Raw genomic sequence first — 27,473 nt, 5'->3', positions numbered from 1 at the left:
AACAATAGCTGCAAGAAATCAGAGCGGACTTGAAGGCCATGTGGGGCAATCTGGCAACTTTGGGAGCCGATCTGAGAGGAAAGATACAAGAGCTGGGGGCCCGACTTGAGGATGCGGAGACTCGGCTGGATACCCAAGCTGAAACAATGAGCGTACTGGATCAGCAAGTGGGTGACCTGCACACATCCCAACAGCAAATCCTAGATAAACTAGAGGATTTGGAGAACCGCAGTCAGAGATGTAATCTGCGCTTCGGAGGCCTGCCTGAAACCCCGACATATTCGAACTGTGAGGACATGGTACAAAGTATAGTGAGTGACCTTTTGGCGACGAGTGGAACTCAGATGGAACCATCAGCGATCCACTTAGAACGGGCTCACAGAGCGCTCGGAACCCCGTGAGCGAATCTGCCTAAAGATATCATTGTGTGCTTCAGAGACTATAAGTTGAAGGAGCAAGTGGCAAACGTAGCACGCCAAACCCCAAACTTTAAATGGGACTCGTATGAAACAGAAATATACCAGGATCTGGCGGCAGCCACCTTAAAATGCAGAGCGGATTTAAAGCCTGTCACTTGCAAGAGATGGGCATCCGCTACAGATGGAGACATCCCTTTGCGCTGGTCTTTTACAAGGAGGGAAAGCTGCAACAAGTCCGATCTTTGACAGAAGCCAAGGAGATCTTGCCGGAAGGAAGCAATAAGCTTTGTAATAAGGAAGCAATATTGAAAGACCAGATTGGAGAGATCCAACTTGAACTTCTTTTTGTCAGAAACATGGATATAGATGGTACATGATTCAATATTGTTAGAAATTTGTCCTTCAGGTTTTAAGATACGCTGAACGCCCCAGAAAAATTGTAGAGGTGGGAGTATTCCTTTGATATACAGCAAAAATCTGTAGCATTTATACTCCGAGGAAGCAGGCCTTATATTCTCACAAGTGGGTAATGCAGTCCGACACTGGCCGGTCTGCAGCTTATGACAAACTTTACAAGAGCTTCGTGGAGCACAAGACATGCTCCAACACACGTGCACAAGTGCCTTTCCGCCCGCCGTGAGAGCACGGTTACCGCAGTTAATTTTTTTATTTTCAATTTCTGTTTATTGTGAGTCAGATAGTCAATTACAGCAAAGTAAATATAGAAATAAAGCATTATACAAAATTTGAACTTGTTGTAATAACCAGTGCAACTTATGTTGGAGATATTTAAACTCTCACATATCTACCAACTCTGCCAAATGCAAGGAATTTGCTCACATTTTCTCCTTCCCTACCTCCCCCCTCCCTCCTTCCCTTAATGGTGAGATACCTGTTAGCAAACATATACATTAATTTCTCACAGGGTTTCACATGTTCATAAGGTGGCCTTTCCCGTCTGGCGTGAGCGTTTGCCAAAAGGGTGTCCAAACACGAAAGAAGGCAGATTCTGAAAACTTGGAGTCAGACCTAGCCTCTCTCCACTCAAACTTCATATAGTCAATCATTTTACTACGCCATTGTTGGATTGTAGGACTTTTGGAGGAAATCCATTCTTTCAATATGACTGCTTTAGCTGTTGTAGTTGCTCTGCGTACAAATCCTTTGTATCCTGCTGGTATGGGGGTGGTCAGTAATGGTTTTCCAAATAATAGAAGGGGAGTGCGTTTCCATGGTGTGTGCCACAATGTCGAAGTATACTTTAATAAATTAGTCCAGAAGGCTGTTATCTTGGGACAGGACCAAAACATATGGCCCAGAGTGGCGCCCTGGGCCAGACACTTAGGGCACGCTCCATCCGGGGACACTCCTGCATGGAATGCCCTTCGAGGTGACATATGTATCCTCATTACAAACTTATAATCCATCTCTTGATTCGACACCAATTTTGAGGAACTCTGGATACTGCGAACAAAGTCTTGGAGAATTGGCCTTGACACTGCCACTGACAGCTCCTCACTCCAAGACGCTGCCAGTGCTATATAGTTGGGTTCCTGTACGGAGTCTCTAATATGTCTGTGATGCATCCGCATTGGCACTTTTGTTTGTGATTGCAAAGAGAAGGCAGAGGACAACTCTTCCTGCACATCTTCTGTTAGCGTTGTCCATGGGATGCTATGGACGTAATGTCTCAGTTGGTAATAATGGAAACGATCCGAGGGTAGTAGTCTGAATTGATTTTGTAACTCCTCAAACGACCGCATCTGACCCTCTTCTGTTAGTACATGGACTAAATAGACTAGCCCGTTCCTCTGCCATCTGGCAAAAGCAGGATAGATATTCCCCGGGGGGAAGCTAGGATTACCACAAATTGCCATAAATGGAGTCGTTCTTGCTGAAAACTGATGGTGACGGCAGATCCACCTCCAGGTTGCTTTTGCCATGGGGAGGATATAAGAGTCAGTTAATATGGGTGGTAATGGGCCCCCTCCCACATGGAGTAGGCAACTAAAATAAGTATCCCGGGTGAGAGTCATCTCTATTTGAGTAGCCAAGAATACCGAGGTTGATCGAAACCAGTCTGAAATATGTCTCATGCTGCTGGCTATAGTAAGGTAACGAATACTCAGCAGTCCTAGTCCTCCATGCTCCACCGGGACACACAGGGACTTAATGGAGAGTCGAGCCCGCTTTTTCCTCCATAAGAAACATTGTAGGTGTTTATTCAGTTTCTTCTCGTCTTCAGGCCTGAGGAAGAGTGGCAGTGTCTGGAAGATGTAAATCCACTTCGGCACCAGCAGGATATTGTACAGCGCTATTCTTCCTAGCAGAGACAAGGGGTAATCTGTCCACAACTTCAACCTTTGACAAGTCATCTCCATCAAAGGAGTCACATTCTCATGGTATAATCTTGTCATATCTTGAGTTATATACGTACCCAGGTATTTAATTCTATTCTCCGCCCATGATAAAGGAGTGCCCAATTCCTGTACGCCCTCAGTTGTAGGAAAAACCCTGAGGCCTATCGATTTATGCACATTTAAGATAAAACCTGACATTCTCCCAAATTCTTGAATCACATCCAGCAACTTTCCCAGAGTAGTCTGCGGCTGTGTGGTAATAATCATGAGATTGTCTGCAAAGGACAAGGCCTTAACTGTTTCTCCCCCCACTCGCACCCCTGGGATCTCTCCCGAGTGTTTAATGGCCCTCAACAGGGGTTCCATAGCCAGTATGAAAAGTGATGGTGAAAGAGGGCAACCCTGTCTAGTACCCTTTTTTATGTGAAAAGATTGGGACTGTACTCCATTAATTAGCACTGCTGCTTCCGGGTCTGAATACAGAGCTCTGATGGCCCCAAAAGTCCACCCACCAAGCTCTATGTGTGTCAACACAGTAAATATGTATTCCCATTCGATCTTATCAAATGCTTTTTCAGCGTCGAGGGAATACATACAAGTAGGAATTTGGTGTTGTTGGCTAGATGCCATAGCCAGTAATAATCTACGAACATTACTAGCCGCTTGTCTGGTTTTGACGAAGCCCACCTGCTCCTCCCCAACCAATCTGGTTAGAATGTTTGATAGTCGATTCGCTACAATTTTGGCTAGGATCTTGAGATCGACATTAATTAAGGAAATAGGTCTATAAGAGTTAGCCTGATCCTCCGGGAGGCCTGGTTTATGAATTAACGTAATAAATGCCTTATTAAAGTATGATGGAAATTTACCCTCCCCAATGATCTGTTCATAAAATTCGTGTATCCTAGGGTAGAAGGAAGAGGGTAACAGCTTATAAAACTCCCCGGAGTATCCGTCTGGCCCTGGTGCTGATCCAGCAGGTAAAGATTTGATCACATCTTGTATTTCTTTAAGATTTAAGGGGCGTTCTAGGTCATCCTGCTCCTCTTCTGTCAAGTGTGGTAGGCCTACCTGATCCAAAAATTGAATGGTCTCTTTGCTGCCCGCTGTCTGAGACGACTCATATAGGGAGCTAAAGAAGTTCTTAAGGATTCCAGCTATCTCCTCACTCTTATTATGGAGTTTCCCCCTATGGTCTCTAAGGGTAACTATTGGTTTCCGCGGTCCCCCGGATTGAGTCAATCTCGTTAAAAAGGCCCCCGACCGATCCCCATATCGTTGAAATTTATAGTTTTGATATGCCATAGAACGTCGGGCTCTTTGATGTAATAAGGAATTAAGGGCCACCTGGACTGTGTGGAGTTGTTCCTTTGTGGATGCAGTAGAGTGTTTAAGATGTTGCTTTTTGACTCTATTTAGGTCTTTTTCTAGCTTTAATATTGCTGAGGCAATTTTCTTGTTATGTGCTGAGGCATAGGCTATAATATCGCCTCGCAGCACTGCTTTGGCAGTTGCCCAAAATAAGCCCGGTTGATCTTTATGTTGATCATTATTGTTGGAATAATCCTCCCATTTCTGAGCTAAATATGATCTAAAATCTTTATCTTGGGACAGGTGAACTGGGAACCACCACCTCCTCGCCTGCTGATAGAACCCTGGGGATTCCACATCCATCCACACAATGGAGTGGTCCGAGATCTCCTCCGGACCAATTTCCACATTCAACACCCATGGGACGGTGGTGTGAGAAACTAGTATATAATCTAGTCGAGAGAAAGTCCCATGGGCACGAGATTCATGGGTGTAGTCTCGTTCTGTTGGATGGAGACCACGCCATGTATCCACCAAATTTAGTGTTTGCATGAAATGAGAGAGAGCATGTGATCTCGGACCTCCTCTATATGCCGAGCGAGGGTTAGAACAATCATATTGTGGTTGAGACACCAGATTAAAGTCACCCATCACCATAAGCTGCTTCGAGAGGTAGGGCATACACACTTGGATCAACTGGGCAAAAAATTTTGGATCATAGGTATTTGGGCCATATAAGCCCAATATCACAAATTCCCTATCTTGTATCCATACCCGAATCAAAATATAGCGCCCGTCCTGGTCCACTGCAATTACCTCAGACTTGGCCGCGAGCCCTTTCCGAATTAATATGGCCACCCCACCTTTACGGTCTCCAGATGCGGATGAGTGTACTTCTCCCACCCACTGGCGTTTTAACTTTGCGTGCTCTGCCACCGAGAGTCTAGTTTCTTGTAAGCAACCCACATCTGTTTTATGCCTATTCAGAGCTGATAAAATTTTTGCTCTTTTAATCGGGGTTGAAATGCCTCCCACGTTCCACGTGGAGAAGCGTATGGACTTAACTTTTACATTTGTGCAACTTATCCATCGCTGATTCTAAAGAATTAACACCATTCCTCGAGCGCCCAGCCTCGCCCAAGGAACCCTGTGATCCAGTTCGCCACCTTATGTGTATATCCCCCATTATTGTATGTATGTCCCATGTGAGCCCAGTGAGTCCCGCATAATGTGCATAAATCATGTATCTCAGCCTAACACCCTTCCCAACCCAGCCCCCCTCCCTCCTTCCCTGACCTAATCCCTTATTCAACCTGTTACTAACTATTAACCAAACTATAATTCTTATGGAAATCAATGATGGCGACCTCCCCTCTCCCCGGCACCCCAAAACAGCAACTTGTTTAACCTTAATTACATTGGCCCATTCCACTAAAATACTCACTACTCCAACAATTAGATCTCTTTGTCACCCAGATCTCTCTGGTTGTCCAAGTTTCATCCTTAAGGAGGGAGGGATCTTAGTAAGTCTGCTGGGACCTCCTGTGGTGCTCTGTAGGTCTGCCATTTCTCCTGGTGATATACTTTTAGGATCGCAGGATATATCAAGGCAAATCTTTGTTTATTGAGAGCTAAAGATTTACATATAGGCCCAAATGCTCGGCGTCGTTCTTGTAGCGCAGCAGAGAAAAGTCTTGAAATATTTTGACAGGAGTACCTTCAAAAACTAAAGAGTCTCTTTTCTGCCGCATCCCACGTAAAATTTCCACTTTATGGATGTAATTGTGTACTTTTATCATAATTACTCTTGGCCTCTGATTTGGGCCTGTCTTGCGTCCCACTCAATGGGCTCTTTCAAGGCACAATGGCTCAACACTATCCGACAAGGCGAATTCCGACTTTAGCAACTTCTCTAGCACTTCTGGTAAGTGGTGTTCCGGAGTGGATTCCGGAAACCCGATAATCCGCAAATTATCCCGCCTCGATCGATTTTCCAAGTCGTCTACAAGCTGGGAGTGTTTCTGCACCAACTCTGCGAGTTCCGTCAACCTCGACGATATTCCGGCCTCCTCATCCTCCACCGCCGACATTCGCTGTTCTAATTCACCCGTTCGCTTTGTAGTTTCCGCTAATAGCGATTCAAAGGAGGTGAGCTGGCCCGAGAGTTGCTGGAGTTGGTGAAGTTGTGGTTCCATTGCTGACTTGACCACCACAGTCAGTTGCTGTAACTGTGCCTCAGTGAACTCCGCAGGGGTTTTTTCTGATGTCGAGTTCGCGGCCATCTTGGAATCGAGCGGTCTAGTTTTCTCCTCTTTCTTCCCGCTTTTTGGAGGCATGCTGGACTCTAATCGAGTGACAAACTGGTCCATAAAGTCCCTTTCACTCTCCTCCTCTTGGGGTGGTGATTTGGAACCGTGGCCCTCGCTGCCGGGTGCGGGTGGGAGGGCGAGGTCTCAGAGGAGAGCTACACCACGTCTGCTCTCTTCAACTCATCACGTGATCTCTGGTTACCGCAGTTAAATAATACAGCATAAAAATAAAGAAAAGGAGACAACTCCAAGGGGAGGCGGGTGGGTTTGTGAGAATATAAGGCCTACTACAGGTAAGTGTCTTTGCTTTCTTCAAGGACAAGTAGGCCATAATTCTCACGTGGGGTATCCCTAGTATCCAGGCTCACCGAAAACAACAAACATTGGTCAACTGGGCCTCGCAACAGCAAGAACTCAGATTACCCTGAAACTATATACAAACTGAGTGGGAGTGCAACCTGGAACAGAATAAAATGAGTCTATGGGGGATGAGTTGGATTCTAGACCCCAAACAGATTCTGCAACATTGTCTGCCCAAACTGACTGTCGTGTCAGGTATCCTGCTCAAGGCAGTAATGAGATGTGAATGTGTGGACAGAGGACCACATCGCAGCCTTGCAAATCTCCTCAATGGAGGCTGACCACATGTGGGCTACCGATGCAGCCATAGCTCTGACATTCTGATCCTTGACATGACCCTCCAGGGCCAGCGCAGCCTGGGCATAAGTAAAAGAAATCCAATCTGGCTGCCAATTAGAAATTGTGCATTTCTCGATGACGACCCCCATCCTGTTGGATTAAAAGAAACAAAAAGTTGGGTGGACTGTCTGTGGAGCCTAGTCCGCTCCATGTAATAGGCCAATGCTCGCTTGTAATCCAATGTGTGCAAGGCACTCTTGCCAGGATGGGCATGAGGATGCGGAAAGAATATTGGCAAGATAATCGACTTGTTCAGATGGAACTCCGACACCACCTTTGGTAGCAACTTAGGGTGCATGAGGAGGACTACTCTGTTGTGATGAAACTTAATATAAAGTGCATCTACTACTAGGGCCTGAAGCTCACTGACTATATGAGTTGAAGTAACAGCCACCAAGAATATGACTTTCCAGGTCAAGTACTTCAGATGGCAGGAATTCAGTGGCTCAAAAGAAGTTTTCATTAGCTGGGTGAAAATGATGCTCAGGTCTCATGACACGTGGAGGTTTGACAGGGGGCTTTGACAAAAGCAAACCTCTAATGAAGCGAACAACTAGAGGCTGTCCACAGATGGGCTTACCCTCCACATGCTGATAAGCACTAATTGTACTGAGGTGAACCCTTGCAGAGTTGGTTTTGAGACCAGACTTGGATAGGTGTAGAACGTATTCAAACAGGGTCTGTGTAGGTCAAGAAAGGTGATCTAGGGTCTCCCATATTCAATCATACCAGCTCTTCACAAGTGTCTACTTGCAGAACTCGGTGAGGCAGCTGTCTAACTTGGTTGATTAACTCTCTCTGGAGCACGCCGAGCCTTTTCGCCAGCTGGTCAAGCACCAGAAGGCATGTCGCAAGTTCTTGGTCAGGGGCAGTTATGACACTTTTGACGTGCCATCCACAATCTCTGCCCAGAGTATAACGAGGCGCAGACTCTCATGGCTGCGGGTCTCTGACCTAGACTATTCGGTTCAGCAGAGAATGGCAGATGCCCCATGTCGGGGTTATAATCTTTTCGGAGAGAAGGTTGAGGAACTGGTTGACCAGATCAAGAAGCATACTTTTTCTTTTTGCTATGCATTATTCCAGTTCTCGGGCCAACGTAGATCGTCAACCAGTAGGAAGTGTGTGGGAAGGATATAGCCTGCTTGTCCTCGGAGAATACATGCACCCCTAGCTGTGTAGTGATGATGTGACTACTTCTAGGCATTTGGTAAAGACCCTGGGAGCTGACGCGAGGTCAAAGAGCAACAAGCGGTAGTAGAAAAGCTGTGTTCCCAGTCAAAACCAAAGATGCCTCCGGTGGGCTGGAAGTATCGGGATGTGCATATATGCGTCCTTTAAGTCCAGACAGCACAGCTAATGAGAACTTTTCTCTGATCAGGAATTAGTTCAGAGCCCTTAGGATGTATATATACATACACACACACACACACATACTTCACAACAAAATACTACTAGATAATTAAATCATATCAGTTGGGAGGTGGGGATAGTGCTGGGCAGACTTATACGGTCTGTGCCAGAGCCGGTGGTGGGAGGCGGGGCTGGTGGTTGGGAGGTGGGGATAGTGCTGGGCAGACTTACACGGTCTGTGCCCTGAAAAAGACAGGTACAAATCAAGGTAAGGTATACACATGAGTTTATCTTGTTGGGCAGACTAGATGGACCGTGCGGGTCTTTTTCTGCCGTCATCTACTATGTTACTATGTTACATACATATTTGTTAATGAAATTAATGGACTATATAATGAAAAACATAAGACATATGTATTCTTATATATAAAAAATAAATAATAGATAAAAAACATCTCTCTTACATACATAGTAAAATCCATAAATAACTAATCATTCCATACATATAAAGTCAATTAATCAAACTAAAACAACAGACTCCATCATATAAAAAATGCATAATAAAAGACATATAACATATATATGTTTTTGATTGTTTATGTCATGGTGTTACTGCACTTTCAGCTGATATTGGTTTTAATATATTCTATTTATATATTTGTTTTTAATTTGTTTGTATGTTTTATTCGATTTTTATAGCCCCTGATACAGCCCTGCTGGGCGAAACACGGCCTGCGTCAGGCAGGATACTCTATATGCAATTTTATTAGTAAAGCTTGTTTACGTTTACCACTGATCTGCTTCGTTGTTTTCTACCTTGCAGTTTGTGGAACGTTTGCCTTGCTGTTTCCTTGGACCCTCCTAGATGAGGAAACTGATCCAAAAGGCGCCCAGCGGGAGAGAGAAGAGATGGTATCTGTATGTTTCTTGATTTGGTTAACGACCTCCTCAACTTTCTCTCCAAAAATCCCTCCAGCTTGGGGCATTCACCAATCTCTGCTGAACTGCTGGTTCCAAGTCAAACACACAGTGATGAAAGTCTGCGAATGCTATACTTTGGGTAGAGATCCTGGATGCCACCTTCTGTGGCTTGGCCAACTGGCTAAGTTGGTGAGAGACAGACAGCCAAGTCTAGCAACTTGCGCACAGAGTCCCACAAATACATGCTTGTAAAGAGCTAGTAAGACTGTATATAGGATACAAGCATAGAGGCCTGGAACATTTTCCTCCCAAAACAGTCCAAGGTACTAGGTTTCTCTGCCTGGGGGCGCTGAAGCATAGTCTCTAGAACTTCTGGCGCTTCTGAGGGTGGATTGCACCACCATGGAATGATGAGGAAACTGGGGCTCATCAAATCCAGGTGTGCTGTGGATCTGGTACATTATGTTGATCTTTTTGGGCAGGAGAGGGACCAACAGAGGGGACTCCCAATTCTGAACAAGAACTTCCTGGAGTACCTCATGGAAAGGGACGGTCTCAACCTCTAAGAGATGACTCATAGTCCAGGACCTCAAGCATCTTGGCCCTGGGCTTGTCCTCCACCTCCAAAGGAAATGGAATGGCATCAGCCATTTCCTTCATAAATGAGCAGAGCAGGCGCAAGCACCCCTGATGCCGATGTACATTGTTGCAAGAAGCTATCCAGCAGCTTGGGGAGCAAGGCCCGGATGCGCTCATCAAGGGCCAACACCAGGAAAGGCTGGGAGGCCAGCTCAGAGACAGGCTGCAGAATTGACGGGGCTGAGACGGGAGCTGGGTCCTGGCTGCTGGAAGACTGACGCAGCGGCTGTTCTCCTGGTGCAGACGGTTCTCTGGAGTTGAATCCCTCGACGTCCCGGAGCACCCAGCAGTGTGTGTCGAGGACAATCGATGCCGATGCTTCTTGGCCTTCATCCAAAGCTCAGCATTGAGGCTTCTCGGTTGCAACAAGGATGACATCGAATCCTCACGTTACCTCAGGGTCAGATCGGACTGTGGATGGTCCCGGGGGCCCTGCCTAGCAGTCGGAATCAAGGTGGAGAATCACTCAATTCACTACTTCTCCCAGTGTCAATAGGTCTAGCAGAAGCCATGCAGACCCACGCTCCCAGTGCAGCACTCAATTCTGACGCCGACACCGCCAATGTCAATACCGCTGACGTCTATGCCAACATCGAGGAATCAGACCTGGCTCCAAAAATCCATTTGCCCTGAGCTTCACTGACAACCTGGGTTCGCTTCTTCATCCGAAGACAGAGGACACAGTTAGCAGGGACTATGGCCGGGCGCTAAAACTGAAGAGACCAAGAATGGGTGTCCTTGCCAGAGATGGTCTATTACATCCAGTTGACTAATTCTCTTGGCTCAAACCCTCGTCGTCTCTTTGCCACACTGAACTCTCTCCTCAGTGCCTTCACCTCCAACCCCCCCTTCATTTTCCCCCCCAGACTCTGGCTGAGTTCTTTCATGATAAAGTTCACAAGATTAAGCTTGAATTCTCAACCAGGTCACCTCCACCTCTCCTTCCCTTAGTCCATTCTCTCAACCCTCCAACCCCTGCCTCCTTTTCTTCCTTTTCTGAAATCACTGAAGAGGAAACTACACATTTTCTTTCCTCCTCAAAACTAAATACCTGTTCCTCTGATCCTATTCCCACCCATCTACTTAACACTATCTCTCCTACTGTCATCCCATTTGTCTGTCATATCCTCAATATTTCATTGTCCACTGCAACTGTTCCTGATGCCTTCAAACATGCCGTAGTCACACCACTCCTTAAAAAAACCTTCATTGGACCCTACCTGTCCTTCCAACTATCGCCCCTTCTCCCTCCTCCCTTTCCTATCCAAGATATTTGAACGTGCCGTTCACCACCGTTGCCTTGACTTTCTTTCATCTCAAGCTATTCTTGATCCACTTCAATCTGGCTTTCGCTCCCTTCATTCAACTGAAACAGCGCTTGCTAAAGTCTCCAATGATCTGTTCCTAGCCAGATCCAAAGGTCTCTATTCTATCCTCATCCTTCTCAATCTATCTGCTGCTTTTGACACTGTTGATCATAGCCTACTCCTTGATATGCTGTCCTCACTTGGATTTCAGGGCTCTGTTCTTTCCTGGTTTTCTTCTTATCTCTCCCAGCGTACCTTTAGTGTATACTCTAGTGCATCCTCTTCTACTTCTATCCCACTGTCAGTTGGTGTACCTCAGGGATCTGTCCTGGGACCTCTTCTCTTCTCCATCTATACTTCTTCCCTTGGTACTCTGATCTCATCCCATGGTTTTCAGTATCATCTTTACGCTGATGACTCCCAGATCTACCTCTCCACACCAGAAACCTCAGCTGAAATTCAGGCCAAAGTATCAGCCTGCCTGTCTGACACTGCTGCCTGGATGTCTCAGCGCCATCTAAAACTAAACATGACCAAGACTGAGCTTCTTATCTTTCCCCCTAAACCAACCTCTCCTCCTCCCCCATTCTCTATTTCTGTGGATAACACTCTCATCCTTCCTATCTCATCAGCTCGTAACCTTGGGGTCATCTTCAACTCCTCCCTCTCCTTCTCTGCACATATTCAACAGACTGCTAAAACCTGTCGTTTCTTTCTCTATAATATCAGCAAAATTCACCCTTTCCTTTCTGAGCACACTAGCAGAACCCTCATCCACGCTCTTATCACCTCTCGCTTAGACTATTGCAACTTGCTTCTCACAGGTCTCCCACTTAGCCATCTCTCTCTTCAATCTGTTCAAAATTCTGCTGCACGACTAATATTCCGCCAGGGTCGTTATGCTCACATTAGCCCTCTCCTCAAGTCACTTCACTGGCTTCCTATCCGTTTCTGCATACAGTTCAAACTCCTCTTATTGACCTATAAGTGCATTCACTCTGCAGCTCCTCAGTACCTCTCCACTCTCATCTCTCCCTACATTCCTCCCCGGGAACTCCGTTCACTGGGTAAATCTCTCTTATCTGCACCCTACTCCTCCACTGCTAACTCCAGACTCCGTTCCTTTTATCTTGCTGCGCCATATGCCTGGAATAGACTTCCTGAGCCGGTACGTCAAACTCCATCTCTGACCGTCTTCAAATCAAAGCTAAAAGCCCACCTTTTTGATGCTGCTTTTAACTCCTAACCCTTGTTCACTTGTTCAGAACCCTTATTTTATCATCCTTTATTCCCTTATCTCGTTTGTCCTGTTGTCTGTCCTAATTAGATTGTAAGCTCTGTCGAGCAGGGACTGTCTCTTCATGTTCCAGCGTACAGCGCTGCGTACGTCTAGTAGCACTATAGAAATGATTAATAGTAGTAGTAGTAGTATGGTCCAATTGCATTGGGTACAGCGCTTGAAGCCACTGGGAACTTGAGTGGACATGGATGGAAAAACCTCCACAGCCAAATCAAACGAAGCGATGGTGCCTGAAAAAGGGGCAAGGCACCAGAAAAAGAAAGGGAAAAAACCAGGCCGAAGTTAAGCCCTAAACGAAGCCTAACGATGTGGAAAACAAAGGAAAATTAAAACTGGGACAAAGGAAGCAAAGCTGGGGAAAAAAGAAACTAAAACTGTATGAGGAGAGAAAAAAGGGGACCTGAACATGGGCACAGCGAAAAAGAAGCGGAAAAACATGCCGAAAGGCACCGAAAAGTTCTTTCCAGACTGGACAGGGAAGAGCCGCCACCAAAAGCAGGCACTCCTCACCACAGTAGAAAAATAACTGTGGTAACCGTGCTCTTGTGGAGGGTGGGAAGGCACTTGCACATGTGCAGTGGAACATGTCTCGCACTCCACAAAGCTCTTATAAAGCTTGTCATAAGATTTGGACCAGGCAACACGAGACTGCGTTACCCACTTGTGAGAATTATGGCCTGCTTGTCCTCGGAAAAAGAGTTTTTTGTACTTCATAAATTCCTTGGGCATAACCTTCCCTAAATTTCAGAGATCGTATAAAGATGGCCACCATTTAGATGCCTCTGCTTATAATGTAGATACAAAATCAGATTTTTTTCTGACAACCACTGGAAACCTGTAACTTGGTCAGATCACTACGTCCTAGACTGTTATTAGATGGAAAACAGTCGAAGTTCAACAGAAACTGACAAGAGAAAACAATCTAGATAGAAAATCGATATGGTTGAGTTTTGAAAAACAAAATGGCACCAGTGTTAGATTAGATGATTCTGAAGCAAAGATGGTAAACCAAAATAAAACTGTAAACAGTGTATAAGATAAAATTGCACCAGGAACTTTAAGCCAATCTCCCTGGTATAATGAGGAATTAACAATAAAGAGAAACTGTAGACAACTAGAGAGGGCCTGGCAAAAATGATTACCAAGGCTAGATGGCAATAGCTAACTGTATTTAATCTTTATAAATGCAAAATATTAATAACTAGAAAAATTATACATTCATCTCACATAGGAACAATTCCAAAGGATTGGAAAAGGCTGTTCAATACAGTGAAGGAAATTACTCAGACAAACAAATGTACAATTGATGATAACTTACTACATAAGCAGCCATCAGTAAACGTATTAGCTAATTATTCCAAGAAAAAGATCTCCAAATGAATTATTACTGTATTCATTCCAAGACCTGGAAGAAGTAAACTAAGCTTGTACACATATTATTCCTGTGGATACAATTTGGACACTATTAAAAAAGTATTCTTCTCACTGTGCACTAGATATATGTCCAACTTGTTTGCTGAAATCTGCTCCTCCTATCTTTGTCCTATAGTTGTCTATTCCCATATAAGGCAGATCAACCCCCCTCAGTGCATCTTTGGATACACCACATGGGATCAGGCACCACCATTTTCCAAAATGGTGGCACCAGAGGCAGGAGTGAGTGGGCATTACTGCTGCCTCTTTTAAAGGTACAACCTGACGGAAGGGTGCCACTAGACATCAGAGCTATTTTATTAAGTAGTGGGGAGGGGGTCAGGTTGGGGTGTGCCCTAGACACCAAGGACTGGGGGTTTGGATCAGAGAGGAAAGGAAGCTAATGCAGATGCTGGCTTTTTTTTTTTTTTTTTCAAAAATCACTCTTCTTGTTAGTGTGTGAGCCAGTCACTGCTCATAGGCAGACAGGAAAGGTGACATTTCACAATGAGCTGCTGTAATTTGAATGCTCACTGATTACTGCATCCCACAGTTAACTTTTTGGGAGAACCTCATATTCAAAACTGTACACGGTCAGCGACTATCACATGCCTTTCTATTTCAACCCTGTTGAGAGAAAAGAGCTTAAGCTGATCCTATTAGCATAGCAGCTGTCTGAGGCAGAGTGCTGAGAGAATAATTATCAGTTATAATTTTCTTCCTGTGGATTCACACTGATGGGACAAGTGATCTACGGCACCCTGCCTTGGGTTTCTACAGACCTCACAAAGCTAAACCTTTATCCTTGGAGTTGCATCACTAAGCTAATTCCCCACCCCCAATAAAAATAAAAAGGAAGAAAGGCCTTAGTAAACCTAGCCATGATTTCGTGTTCTAGGGCATATAAAATTTTCATTTCAAGTCTAGTGCTTATGCTATATATGAATTCAATTTTTCCTATCAAGAAGACACCAACAGTTTTTTGTGTTATCCCTCCACTTTTTATTACTCCTGTTTCTGCACACAATTTTTTTTTGGCTCTGATGTACTCCAGTACACATGAACTCTTTACTGTACAATACCCTATGCTAATATTTTTAACACTAAATACTACCTAGAGCTAGATGCCTTATGCAGGAAAAGTCTAGCTGTCGACAATTGATTTCCCTTCAAATTCTGGGGGGCTGCATGAAAATAACTTCATTTTAACTGACTTTAATGGTATAAGCAAGCCTAAAGCTTTGATTTCATAGCTGACTGCAATGTGCAATAAGGTAACAGCAAATATTCCAGAGAATTAAACATTTCTCTTACTTGTACATCAGGGACAGGGCGCTTATTTCCACCTGGCCAACCCATTCCTGTAGGCAACAACACACATGAAAAAACTCAGGCAACTGATCAATATAATATGAAAAAAGAAATCTAAGCATAATATTTGTGTTCTTCATTGTTTTAATAAAGAACTGTTCCAACTTGACTGCACGTCACGTCATGTGTGTTTTGCGTTTTCTTCACAGTTTTGGCTTCATTATTTGTAAAATAAAAATTCCCCTTCCAGTACAAGAGATATGTACTGAATTACCAAGGACATTCAGCTATGCCAACAATACATGTTCTTTAAAAATGCGCCACAATCTAAAGTTTGCTAGCCATGAAAACTAAAGCCTTGTTTTCAACTGGATCCCAGAGTGGCCTAATGGCTAATGCAGCAGATTGTGGACCTGGGGAACTGGATTCGACTCCTGCTGCTGCCTGATGGTCAGCAGGGGGTTGAGATCCTGGGGAACTAGGTTCAATTCCCTCTGCAGCTCCATCGGACTCTGGGCAAGTCACTTAACCCTCCGTTGCCCCAGGTACAACAGTAGTACAATGTACTACCTAGATTGTGAGCCCACTGGGGACAGACCCAGTACCTGTAAAATGAAACTATAAACCGCCAGACAGGGTTGATCCAGTCCTGGGCTTACCCCAATACATGCAGGGACTTGTAGCCTTGCTTTTCTAAGGAAATCAGAACCCAAAAGTCCCTGCATGCAATGGAGTAAGGCCAGGACTGGATCAACCTGTCGAGCGAATCTGGATCTAGTTGGCAACCCTATCCCAGAGGCATAAGAAGGTAAAGTGACTCGCCCAAGCTCACACAGGGAGGTCAGTGATAGAAGCTAATCAAAGTCTGAGCAGCATCCCCCCCCCCCCCCCCCCACTGACTAAGGGAACAAAATATCTGGGAATAAGCCCAAGTCCTTGCCTTCCCCCCCCCCCCCCCCCCAGCCACAGATCAATCTTCTCCACTGTTTTAAGTTACATGAATAGTAAAGGACATCATTGGAGAGCCTTAGGAGCAGTATGCAGTACCTCAGTGCCTAAACTCAACACAAATGCTTTAGCCCTGCTGCTGATGATTTAATCACCTCTACAAAGTTCCTCACACCAAGTAAGCATAGACCCGAATGTTTCCAATTAGTACCTGTTGGGATACGGTCTACCAACATGAAATTAAAATCCAATCCCATTAAAAACGAAACAAGACTGTATGCAGAACAAGAAACAAAAACAGAAACCAAACAAACAATGCCAACTCACTCTGAATCAGTGTTTTTTTTTGACATGGCACTTGCAAGACTCTGCCAAAGTCATCAAATCACAAGATAACCACTTCAGTAGTCTATGTCCCCTTACCTGGGCAACTTGGGCAGCATTTCTTACAACGCATGGATCAGGAAGAAGAAAAGGCCATGGGAGAGAAGAGTGTGGTAGATATACATGAATGCAGCTTAACAATCAATACAAGATAGAGATGTGAAAGTGTTATCGGAGATATCAGAGCAAATCACCAGGGCCATAAGTACTGCCACACTCGGACAGACCAAAGGTCCATCAAGCCCAGCATCCTTTTTCCAACAGTGGCCAATCCAGGTCACAAATACCTGGCAAGATCTCAGAAAAGCTCAATACATTTTATGCTGCTTATCCCAGAAATAGAAGGATTTTCCCCAAGTCATTTAATAATGGTCTATGACTTTTCCTTTAGGAAGTCATCCAAACCTTTTTTAAACCCCGCTAAGCTAGCCGCCTTTACCACATTCTCTGGCAACAAATTCCAGAGTTTAATTGCATGTTGAGTGAAGAAAGATTTTCTCTGATTCATTTTAAATGTACTACTTTGCAGCTTCATTGCATGCCCCCTAGTCCTAGCATTTTGGAAAGAGTAAACAAACGATTCACATCTATCCATTCCACTCATCATTTTATAGACCTCTATCATACTCCCCTCAGCAGTCTTTCTCCAAGCTGAAGAGCCCTAGCCAGCTTCAGCCTTTCCTCATAGGTTTCTCTCTTCATTGAAAGCTGATGCCAGTTAAGTAATGCAAATGTGATCTTACATTTCACCATTTATACTGTAAAATTTTAAAAATCTCAAAAATATTATTAAAATATCATTTATAGTGAAATTGAGGTTAAAGAAAAAACTGTGGGTCTATGAGGATTTGCACTTCGCTTATGAAGGTTCTTCTAGAAGCGTTTGATGGCAGGGATATTCTGATGATCCCCCACCAAAAAAGAATGTTTATTGCTCACTTATAATATACACTTATGAAAATATTCAGTGCCTGGGACTGTGGATATATTGTCAAAGGACTAGGATGGGCATCTCACAAAGCAAAGGTGACAGACTTCTGAGCCCAGTCTAGATAAAGAAACACCAACAATGCACCTCCCTTTTGTTATAAAATCAGTAGAAAAGTGAAGGAAAAATGAAAAATATATTAATATAGGCACTGAGGTACACTAGCTTTAACTAAATAAACACTGCAAAACAGCACCACCATAACAGGATCTTATTCAATAACACCTGTCTGTCAGCTGAAGGGCCACACTTGATCATTTGGAAGTTATTCAGGCAAGGTGACCTTTTCTGGCAGGCTCAGAGAACCCTGGACTGGTCACAGATTGAGACCAATGCCAACCTCTCACCAAACGTACACATACAACAGCAGCTATCACAAGAAAGGAACAAAGAGGGAACTTTCAAAATCTGTTTGCAATAAACTCTTATGAGCAGAATCCACTGTATTTCAAACACAATCAAAATCATCACATTAACCAACTTGGTACATACCTGTGGATTTTCCAAACGTTTTAAATAGTCTTCAAAAGATCCCTCAATAAACTAGAAAAAACAACAAAATGAAAATTTATTACATATGACAAACCCCCAATGAGAAAGCTTAGTGAAGACAGAAAAGATGCCATTAAGCCAGTGATTCCCAAGTCCAGTCCTGGATTACCCCTTGCCAGTCAGATTTCAGGGGTATCCACAGTGATATGCATGAACTTGATTTGAATATACTGCCTCCATTATATGCAATCTCTTTCATGCATATTCATTATAGATATCCTGAAAACCTGACTGGCAAGGAGTACTCCAGAACCGGACTTGGGAAACACTGCATTAAGCTACCCGAGTTTCCTTCTCAGCTTAAAATCAAGGTTCATTTGCTCTCACATGGTGAGACTTCAAGAGGAAAAGCTGTGTTACTGTGTAGTAGCAGAAGCAACACAGACTGGTGGAATCTTACAGACTCGACGCACAAGTCAGACACAAAAATCTCAGGAGCATAGTCTCCTGGACTCCTAAAATTTAGTACTACTACTAATCATCGCCATTTCTATAGATGTATGCAGCACTGTGCACAAACATATAAGATAAAATCCCCACTCAACAAAGCTTACAATCTATTCAAGACAAACAGGACAAAGGTGGATCTCTCTATATATACACAAATATAAAATATAGATACTAAACAATAGAGTAAAATAAGAAAACAAATCAAAATGATCAAAATAATAAAAAAGAAAAAAAAAAGGAGCAAAACTGAGAAAACAAAGAAAATACTTAGCTCATGTCTTTCCAGTGGTAGTTCGTTGAGTTACATTCAAGTACGCTAGATATTTCCCCTTTCCCAAGAGGGCTTACGATCTAAGCTTGTACCTGCGGCAATGGAGGGTTAAGTGACTTGCCCAATGTCATCTCCTAAAATTTTTTACCAGCACCTGTTTGCATCTCAAGAAGTGGACTCTTGCCTTTAAAAGTTTATTGCTGAAAAAATCTATCCATTCATAAAATGCTACCACTCTGGGTTATTTTTGCTCATGGTAAGAGAATAAGAAAACAAAACCAAGGAGAAACCAACTGGCATAAACAAGTAAAGTACCACAGTTTGCTTCTCTTTTTCTCACCATATTCCTCTGCTCCTGGCTGGTTTCTGAACCACAATGGGTGAAAGTATGGCAGAATCCAGGAGAGGAGTCCCAGGGGAGAGTGAATCAGTGTGTGTAGGTGTTATTACACAGAAAAAACACAGTTAAGTTACCTGTAGCAGATGTTCTCCAAGGAGAGCAGATTAAGAGTTCTCACATATGGGTTACGTCATCCAACAGAGTCCATGGGGAAAATTTCTCCAATACTTCCCAGAACTTTTAAGTAAGCCGCGCCATGCATGTGCACCTCTTCCCACCTACTGCTGTTGTGCGGGACCCCTTCAGTCCATTGCAAGCATTTTGAAATATAATGCCTTTGGGAGCAAGTCAGGCAAGTTCAGAGAAAACACTCTTAACCTTTCAACATCCACGCTGTGAGGGCTAGAGACTTGATCTTGGGTGGGACGCAACAACATTTTCTGCTGTTGCATGATAAGTGTTGGAAAGCAACCCAGACCCACTAGACTTCCGATGGAAATATTCATCAGAAGTGGGAACCAAACCTACCTCAGCAAATAAGGAGCTATGAAAATCATGATTCCCTAGTGTATGAGTTTCAAGAGACCTTGCTAGGAGGGGAATTGAAGGATAGGCATACAGAACACCTTGTCCTCAATGCAGGAGAAAGGCATCCAAGACTAGTTTGCCATGTGTCCCTATCCTGATGCATAACTGAGGCAGTTTCTTGTTGAACAGAGAGGTAAAAAAATTGATCCATGGTGTTCTCGAATCTCAGAAGATCTTCTAGACAACTTCATTAATTCAGGAATCACTTGTGAGCGGAAAAGTACTCAACTCACTTTGCAGGAAATTGCCCTCTCCCACCATTTCTACTTTCAGAAGATCTTACAACACAAAAAATATGATCCTGTTCCTTCCCTGCTTGTTCACATAGTACATAGTCACCTGTTTGTCCATTTGAACCAGGATAACATCTCTGAAAGAACATTCCATACAGCCTTTAAGCTCTAGGAAGCTTATCTGACAAAGTTGCTCCTGAGCAACCCACACACCATGGGTGTGATGCCCATGCTCTAAAACATTACCGCTTTATCTGTTATTCCGATAATGTTCTCTTTATATTTGATGCTTTACTCCATTATGTTACCCATGTTCTTATGTAATTACTAATTGTATCTTTTATTCTGGTATGACGATAGCCATGGCGGAACAATGTAAGCCACATTGAGCCTGCAAATGGGTGGGAAAATGTGGGAATACAAATGCAACAAATAAATAAATAAATAAATATACATGAGCTCCCCAGCCCAGTTGAATGCAACTCTAAGCTTGAATGTGAGGGATTTGGAAGGGTTCTCCTTTTGCCATTACGGCAAATGTAAGCCACATTGAGCCTGCAAATCGGTGGGAAAATGTGGGATACAAATGATACAAATAATAATAATAATGGGCTGCCCATAGAAGACTACTGTCAGAAGCTACATCCAAAGGCTCTCCATGGATTGAGCTATGTATGTAAGGTCCATTGAGCCTGCCTCAAATGAAGACAACGCCAGGGGTGAGCATCCTCAATATTCAACCAGCTGATACCTATCGACTCTGCTGAATTTCTTCCACAATGGATAGCAAGTTCATGATCCCTTGCTGCGGAAAAAAGGTAGTTGCTCGAGTTGTGTCTAGCAAGGCTCCTATGAACTCCAAACTCTGTGCCAGGATTAAATGAGAGATGGGATAATTTATGAGAAAACCTAGCAACTGCAACACCCAAATGGTTAAGTGCACTTCTCTGCTCTCTCTTGGGAAGTATGTTTTACCAGCGAATCATCCAAATAGGGAAATGTGCACTTCACTTTGCACAGATAAACTGCTAAAACTACTAGATGCAAGGAGCTAACGAATATAGTATTGCCAATAGTGATTCCCTATGACCTGAATGTTATCTGTATGTGGTAAAACAATGGGACGGAAATCTATCTTTTTTATAATCAGAAAATACTCGGAATAAAATCCCTGCACTCTTTCCCCTGGTTGAGCAGGATCAACTGCACTGGCCCGCAAGAGGGAAAAGCGTTGTAAGAATTTTTTGATGCTGAAAGCTTTATCTTGATGCTCTTTGTGGGGGGGAGGGGAGAGCAGGGGAATTTGGAGGAAGACCCAACAGCTGAAGACTGTATCCTATCCAGACTATTTTGAAATACCATCAGCCTGGAATTTATTTTGTGTGACATTTATATCCCACATTATCCCAAACAAGTCTGAGTTCAATGTGGCTTACAACAAACAGTATAGGATACATAAAGAATAATGCATAAGAAAGTAATTTGTTGTAAGAATCCAATTTTACAATACAGTATCATAAACATACTGGGATAGCTATGGATGTTTAATATTTAGAAAATCTATTATGAATGAGAAATTGTACATGAAGCAAAGAGAAAGTTAATTGTAAATAGAGTAATAACCAATTCAGATAATAATTAATTGTTTGAGATATGGCTGTTCTTTGTGAGGGTTTGTTTGAATAGGTACAATTTGAGGATTTTGCGGAATCTAGTATATTCCTGTATATTTCTTATTTTGGGTGGTAAGGAGTTCCACCATTTGGTTCCTAGGTAAGTGAAGTCTGCAGAGTGGACCGTTTTCGAGATCACTTTTTTGCAATTTGGGAGGTGTAGTCTGAGATAATTTCTTGCCTCATATTTAGTGTTTCTTTGAGGTAAGTTTATTAATGGTACCATATAGTCTGGAGCTATGCCATTTACATAGTAACATAGTAGATGACGGCAGATAAAGGCATATTTAGTGTTTCTTTGAGGTAAGTTTATTAATGGTACCATATAGTCTGGAGCTATGCCATTTACATAGTAACATAGTAGATGACGGCAGATAAAGACCTGTATGGTCCCATCCAGCCTGCCCAACAAGATAAATTCACATGTGCTACTTTATATGTATATCTGACCTTGATTTATCTTTGCCATTTTCAGGGCATAGACCGTAGAAGTCTGCCCAGCACTTACCCTGCCTCCCAACCACCGGTGCTGCCACCCAGTCTCTGCTATGAAAAGGTTTTATTTGCAAGCCAACACATCTTGCAATAGTGAAAGAGTGGTTCATTGCATCATGTGTCCGTGCTCGCTATATTGGACACACTAAGAGACAACTAAAACATAGGTTGGCTGAACATATTAGTAATCTTAGAATCCAAAGGAGAGAGGCTCCATTGGTAACTCACTGGATTAATCAAAACCATGTCATAGAGGATTTAAAGTGTTTAGTGCTAGTACAAGTCGCCCCCTCCCCATCAGGGGCGGCGACGTCAGTGCACAATTACTTGCAATAGAACAGCGCTACATCTTCACATGGGATACGGTGGCCCCTAAGGGTCTTAACCTTGAAGTAGAATGGTTATAAACTTCGCCAAGGGGCAATCCCAAAAGGGGTACTTAATCCCTGGAAGAAGTAGACACGAGCGTTACGCTAGGGGGCGGTGATTTGGACTTCCCGCTTAGACAGCAGTCTCGATAGTAAACAGCCACTAAGTGTATTAATAATGTGTCATAAGGCTACGAGAGTATAGTAGTTTGAGATTGTGATACAGTCTGTTTTTGGGTATGTTTTAATTGAATTGTTACAGACTGCGGTATATGGTTCCTCCTGATGAAGTACACCACGAAATGCGGTGTCGGATTGAGGAACTAGAAGATTTAAAGTTATGCCGCCGAATTGACGGTTGTGGTTTCCTCAGAAGCCTTCTCCTTGCCGCACAGAGCCACCACGCAAGTAAGCATCACACGCAGCTGGTGATGGTATATATGTGAACACTCGGCACTTATCAAGATCCTTTAAGTTTGGAGTTTGTCCATTTAAATACGGAGTCCGTTGATTCCGGATTTTGAACTTTGAAACAGCTATTACCTGCTCTTTGACACTATCAAATGGTTGCCATCTTTATGATAGTGATTTGTGGTCACCACTTTTGGACTTTGGCTGCAATGACTGTATGTTAAAAATATTTTACAAGTCTGTCAAAGTTATGCAGGTCCATTTGTTTTGTACTTAGTATAAGCTTGTTAAGTTCTTTACATAGAGCTGGATTATTTGATTGAGGTGTATGTGTTTGGAGTGCTTGTGGGTGTGTTAGTGTGAAAGGCTTATGGAAGTGAGTTCCATAGAAAATTCTGTATGTTTGTTGATAATATATGTACATGTATTTGCAACAATTAAAGTATTGTTATTTAGCTATTGGAGTACTTTTGTGATACATGTATATAGAGATAGTACTCTGATATTAAGCTATATTCCCCTGAGATTATAGGATTGTTATAAAAGACAAATAGCCATATTTTGAAGAGTTTGAAGATGTTTAAGCACAATTTTTAGCTGCTGGAGAGGTAGCACTGCTACTGACCTGAATTAGATGTTAGTTAAGGTGTTTGGAAGAAGAACATTTGCAAAGGACATTTCTCTGGTAAGTGGACATTATTTTGCTATGTGTTTTGGGATCATAAAGTTTGGGGTTTAAAGAAGGAATTATAGTTAATTGATGATAGGCAGAATAATTTTTTTTTTAAGACAAACTTGTATCAACTAGTCTTTATACCTTTTGGCCCTAGTTTTAAAATTTGCACCACAACATTAACAGATACAGCATGGACTAGTTCAGTCTTAAGGTAAAAATAAAAATGAAAAAAAAAAAAGAGAGAAGCAAGCATTATTAACTAGTTTCCATAGTGTACAACCCATTTCTCATAGTCTTAAACTTTATTTAGAGGTAGAAACTTTTCCCATAGTTTTAAACATAAGTTTCTACCACTAGAAAAACAGCCAAAGTACAAAACGTGGATACTAACAAGACTCAAAATACCTTCTAACAGACAGTTATTTTCTTTTCTTTGGCTGCAGCTGCTGGAGAGCTAGCACTGCTACTGACCTGAATTGGTGTTAAGGTGTTAAGATGTAATTACCCTTAATAACCTTTGGAAATAATCTAATTACTGAGCTAGCTTGAAAGGGTCTGTTTGAAGCAGTCCCTTTTGATTTAAAACCATATAGAGAGGAAAGGTCCCACTTTACTTTCTTTCTTTAGAAGTTCTGAGAGACTATATTTCTCTGGTAAGTACACATATTTTGGTCTGTGCTTTGGTATTTTAAACTTTGGGATTTAAAGGAGAACTTTTAAGTTATTGATAGGCAGAATAAAAAGAGACAAACTTTATCAGATAATCTTCATACTCTTTTCTCCCTAGTTTTAAAATTTGAACTTTGTACCACAACATTAACCAATAGCCTCTAGCAGGCACGATATGGCCTACTTCAGTCCCAGGGGAAAAAAAAAAAAAAAAAAAGAGAGAATCAAGCATTATTAACTAGTTTCTATAGTGCACAACCCTTTTTTCCATAGTTTTAAACTGAAACTTTTTGTAGAGGTAGAAACTTAACAGACAAAGTATGTTAAAGAGTATAGTAGCAATACTCAAAATTTGTTCTAACAAGCAGCTATTTTTTGTTCTTTGGCTGCTGGAGAGCTAGCACTGCTACTGACCTGAATTAGGTGTTAACTAAGATGTAAGGAAGTAGGATATTTGCAAACGTTATTAAGGGCAATCTGATTAGATTGTAAGCTTTGTCTAGCAGGGACTGTCTCTTCATGTTCAGGTGTACAGCGCTGCGTATGTCTCGTAGCACTATAGAAATGAGCAGTAGTAGTAGTAATTTTTGGAATCCCTTGATAAACACAGTTACAGTAATCAAGTCTGGTCATAAAAAAAAGAGTAGAATCAGCGAATGAAAAGCATTGTGAGTGAAGAAAGATTGTACTGAATGTAACTATCGCAGAAGAAAAAAAATCCAGTCTTACATAATGAAGAAATCTGAGGTTCAAAAGACAAGTGAGAATCTAAGATAACATCCAAATAGCAGAAACTAGAGACCCTGTTTTCTCTCAATTCAAAACCAGTCTGTGGTCAAACAATTGGGCAATGGCTTCTAAACAACATTGGAGAGAGGACATGTTAAGAGACCGGAGATCAATTCGGTGAAGTAATAAAATATAATCTGCATAAATTAGAAAAGGAATGTTATAACTTTGAATAATTGTGCTAAAGGACTAAAAAAGATGTTAAACAGGAGAGGAGAAAGAATAGAACCTTGAGATGCATGTGAAAAAAAACTGACAGGGGAAAGAGCTTCTGTGGTGAAGGTTGGACACAGATGCAGTATTTATTTTATTTATTAGGATTTATTTATCGCCTTTTTGAAGGAATTCACTCAAGGCGGTGTACAGTAAGAATAGATCAAACATGAGCAGGAGGCAATTAGAGCAGTAAAAGTATTCGAACAATACAAAGTATGGCATGGTATATATACTACTTGCAATGACAACACAATATGTACTAAAACATTATAATTGGTAGTGAAGGGTCAAGCAAAGTTGTAACATATAGATGAGTAAGAAAGTATATCTACATATCTGGAAAATTTTTCTATATTACACTGGTCACAATTTGGCTTCAGTACAGAAACACTGCTGCTAGTTATAACTACATATATCAAACAACATTTATGCAAAGGCAAAGAAGTAACTCTTCTCCAATTCGATATATTGGCGGCATTTGATGCGGTTCACCACACATTGCTACTTGAACGCCTGGACCAGATGGGAATAACAGGGATTGTGATCAAATGGTTTAGTGAATTCCTTTCAAATCAAAACTATTCTGTCAAGCAAAACAACCAACTTTCCAACTACTGGTCTCCTTACTGCATGGTCCCACAGGGATCTCCCTTCTCACCTATCCTGTTCAATCTTTTTGTCTTCCCTTGCCTCAACACACCTGGGTCTTAATTAACTACTATTATCATACGCAGATGACATCCTGCTTCTCTTACCAGTTAACAGCATCAAACGATACAACTCAGTCTGTAGCGACTGGCATGACTGCTGTTAGCACTTGGGCTCTGATCAATAAACTGAAATTGAATGTACAAAAAACCAAAGTCCCGTGGTTCCGAAATCAGGGAGTAGAGGTCCCATCATCAATATCTTTGTCCAACGGTCAAAGCTTTACAGTCAAGTCTGAAACCAGAGTACTAGGGGTCTTGCTTGATTCTTCATTCATCTCTTCCCATATTAACCAGCTATGGAAGAAAACACTATTCAAAATGAGACAGTTACATCTAGTCAGATCACTCTTCAACCAAAAAGCCTTTAGTGCGCACTACTAGTCCAAATGTTAGTCCTACCTCACTTGAATTACAGTAACGTTCTATTTCTTGGTATTAAGAGTCAATATCAGAAAAAAACTACAAATCATACAGAATACACCTGCTAGACTAATATTCAGACTGAATAGATAAACTAGTGTTTCAACTCATCTTAACAAACTGAACTGGCTTCCCATAGCAGAAAGACTCAGATTCAAAGGCTACAGAAGAAATTGGAGGGTCATGGGATAGGAGGAAATGTCCTATTGTGGATTAAAAACTGGCTGAAGGATAGGAAATGTAACGCCAATTTTTTAAAGGGGTTCCAGAGGAGATCCAGGAGATTGTGGACCGATGAGTCTGGCGTCGGTGCCGGGCGGGATGGTGGAGACTATTGTAGAGAACATATTCGAGGACATGGATTGATGGGACAAGGTCAACATGGATTTGGTGAAGGGAAGTCTTGCCTCTACCAATCTATTGCATTTCTTTGGGGGTAGGGGGGGTGGGCAAGCGTGTGGATGGAGGTGAGCCGGTTGATGTTGTGTATCTGAATTTTCAGAGGACGTTTGGCAAGGTGCCTGATGGGGGACTCTGGGGGAGATTGGAGAGTCGTGGGATGGGGGGTACTGTTCTATTGTGGATTGGAAACTGGTTGAAGGATAGAAAACGGAGAGTGGTGTTGAATGGTCGGTGTTCTCAATGGAGAGGGGTGGTTGGTGGGGTTCCCCAGGGGTCTGTGCTGGGACCGCTGCTTTTTAATGTGTTTGTAGATTGCCTGGAGATGGGAGTGACTAGTGAGGTAGTTGGATTTGCTGATGACACAGAGTTATTCAAGGTCATTAAATCAGAGGAGGATTGTGAGGGATTGCAGGAGGACCTTACGCGACTGAGAATCTGGGTGGAGGATGATGTTTGATGTGAGCAAGTGCAGGGTGTTGCATGTGGGAAAGAGGAACCTAAATTGTTGCTGCATCATGCAGGATTCCACGTTGGGAGTCGCTGACCGA

At 42.7% G+C, this 27,473-nt stretch overlaps 1 protein-coding gene across 1 annotated transcript in view; it reads right to left on the bottom strand.

The window, feature by feature from the left end:
- OTUD4 (OTU deubiquitinase 4) overlaps window positions 1-27,473 on the bottom strand; it is a 246,343-nt gene that overhangs the window by 203,091 nt on the left and 15,779 nt on the right. The window contains 2 exon segments of the mRNA XM_030191676.1: window positions 15,346-15,392; window positions 18,155-18,205. Coding sequence (XP_030047536.1) covers window positions 15,346-15,392; window positions 18,155-18,205 — 98 coding nt within the window.

The sequence above is a fragment of the Microcaecilia unicolor genome, chromosome 2 (genome assembly GCF_901765095.1).
Source record: "Microcaecilia unicolor chromosome 2, aMicUni1.1, whole genome shotgun sequence".
NCBI lineage: Eukaryota > Metazoa > Chordata > Amphibia > Gymnophiona > Siphonopidae > Microcaecilia > Microcaecilia unicolor.
This window is presented reverse-complemented; position numbering and strand designations above follow the sequence as displayed.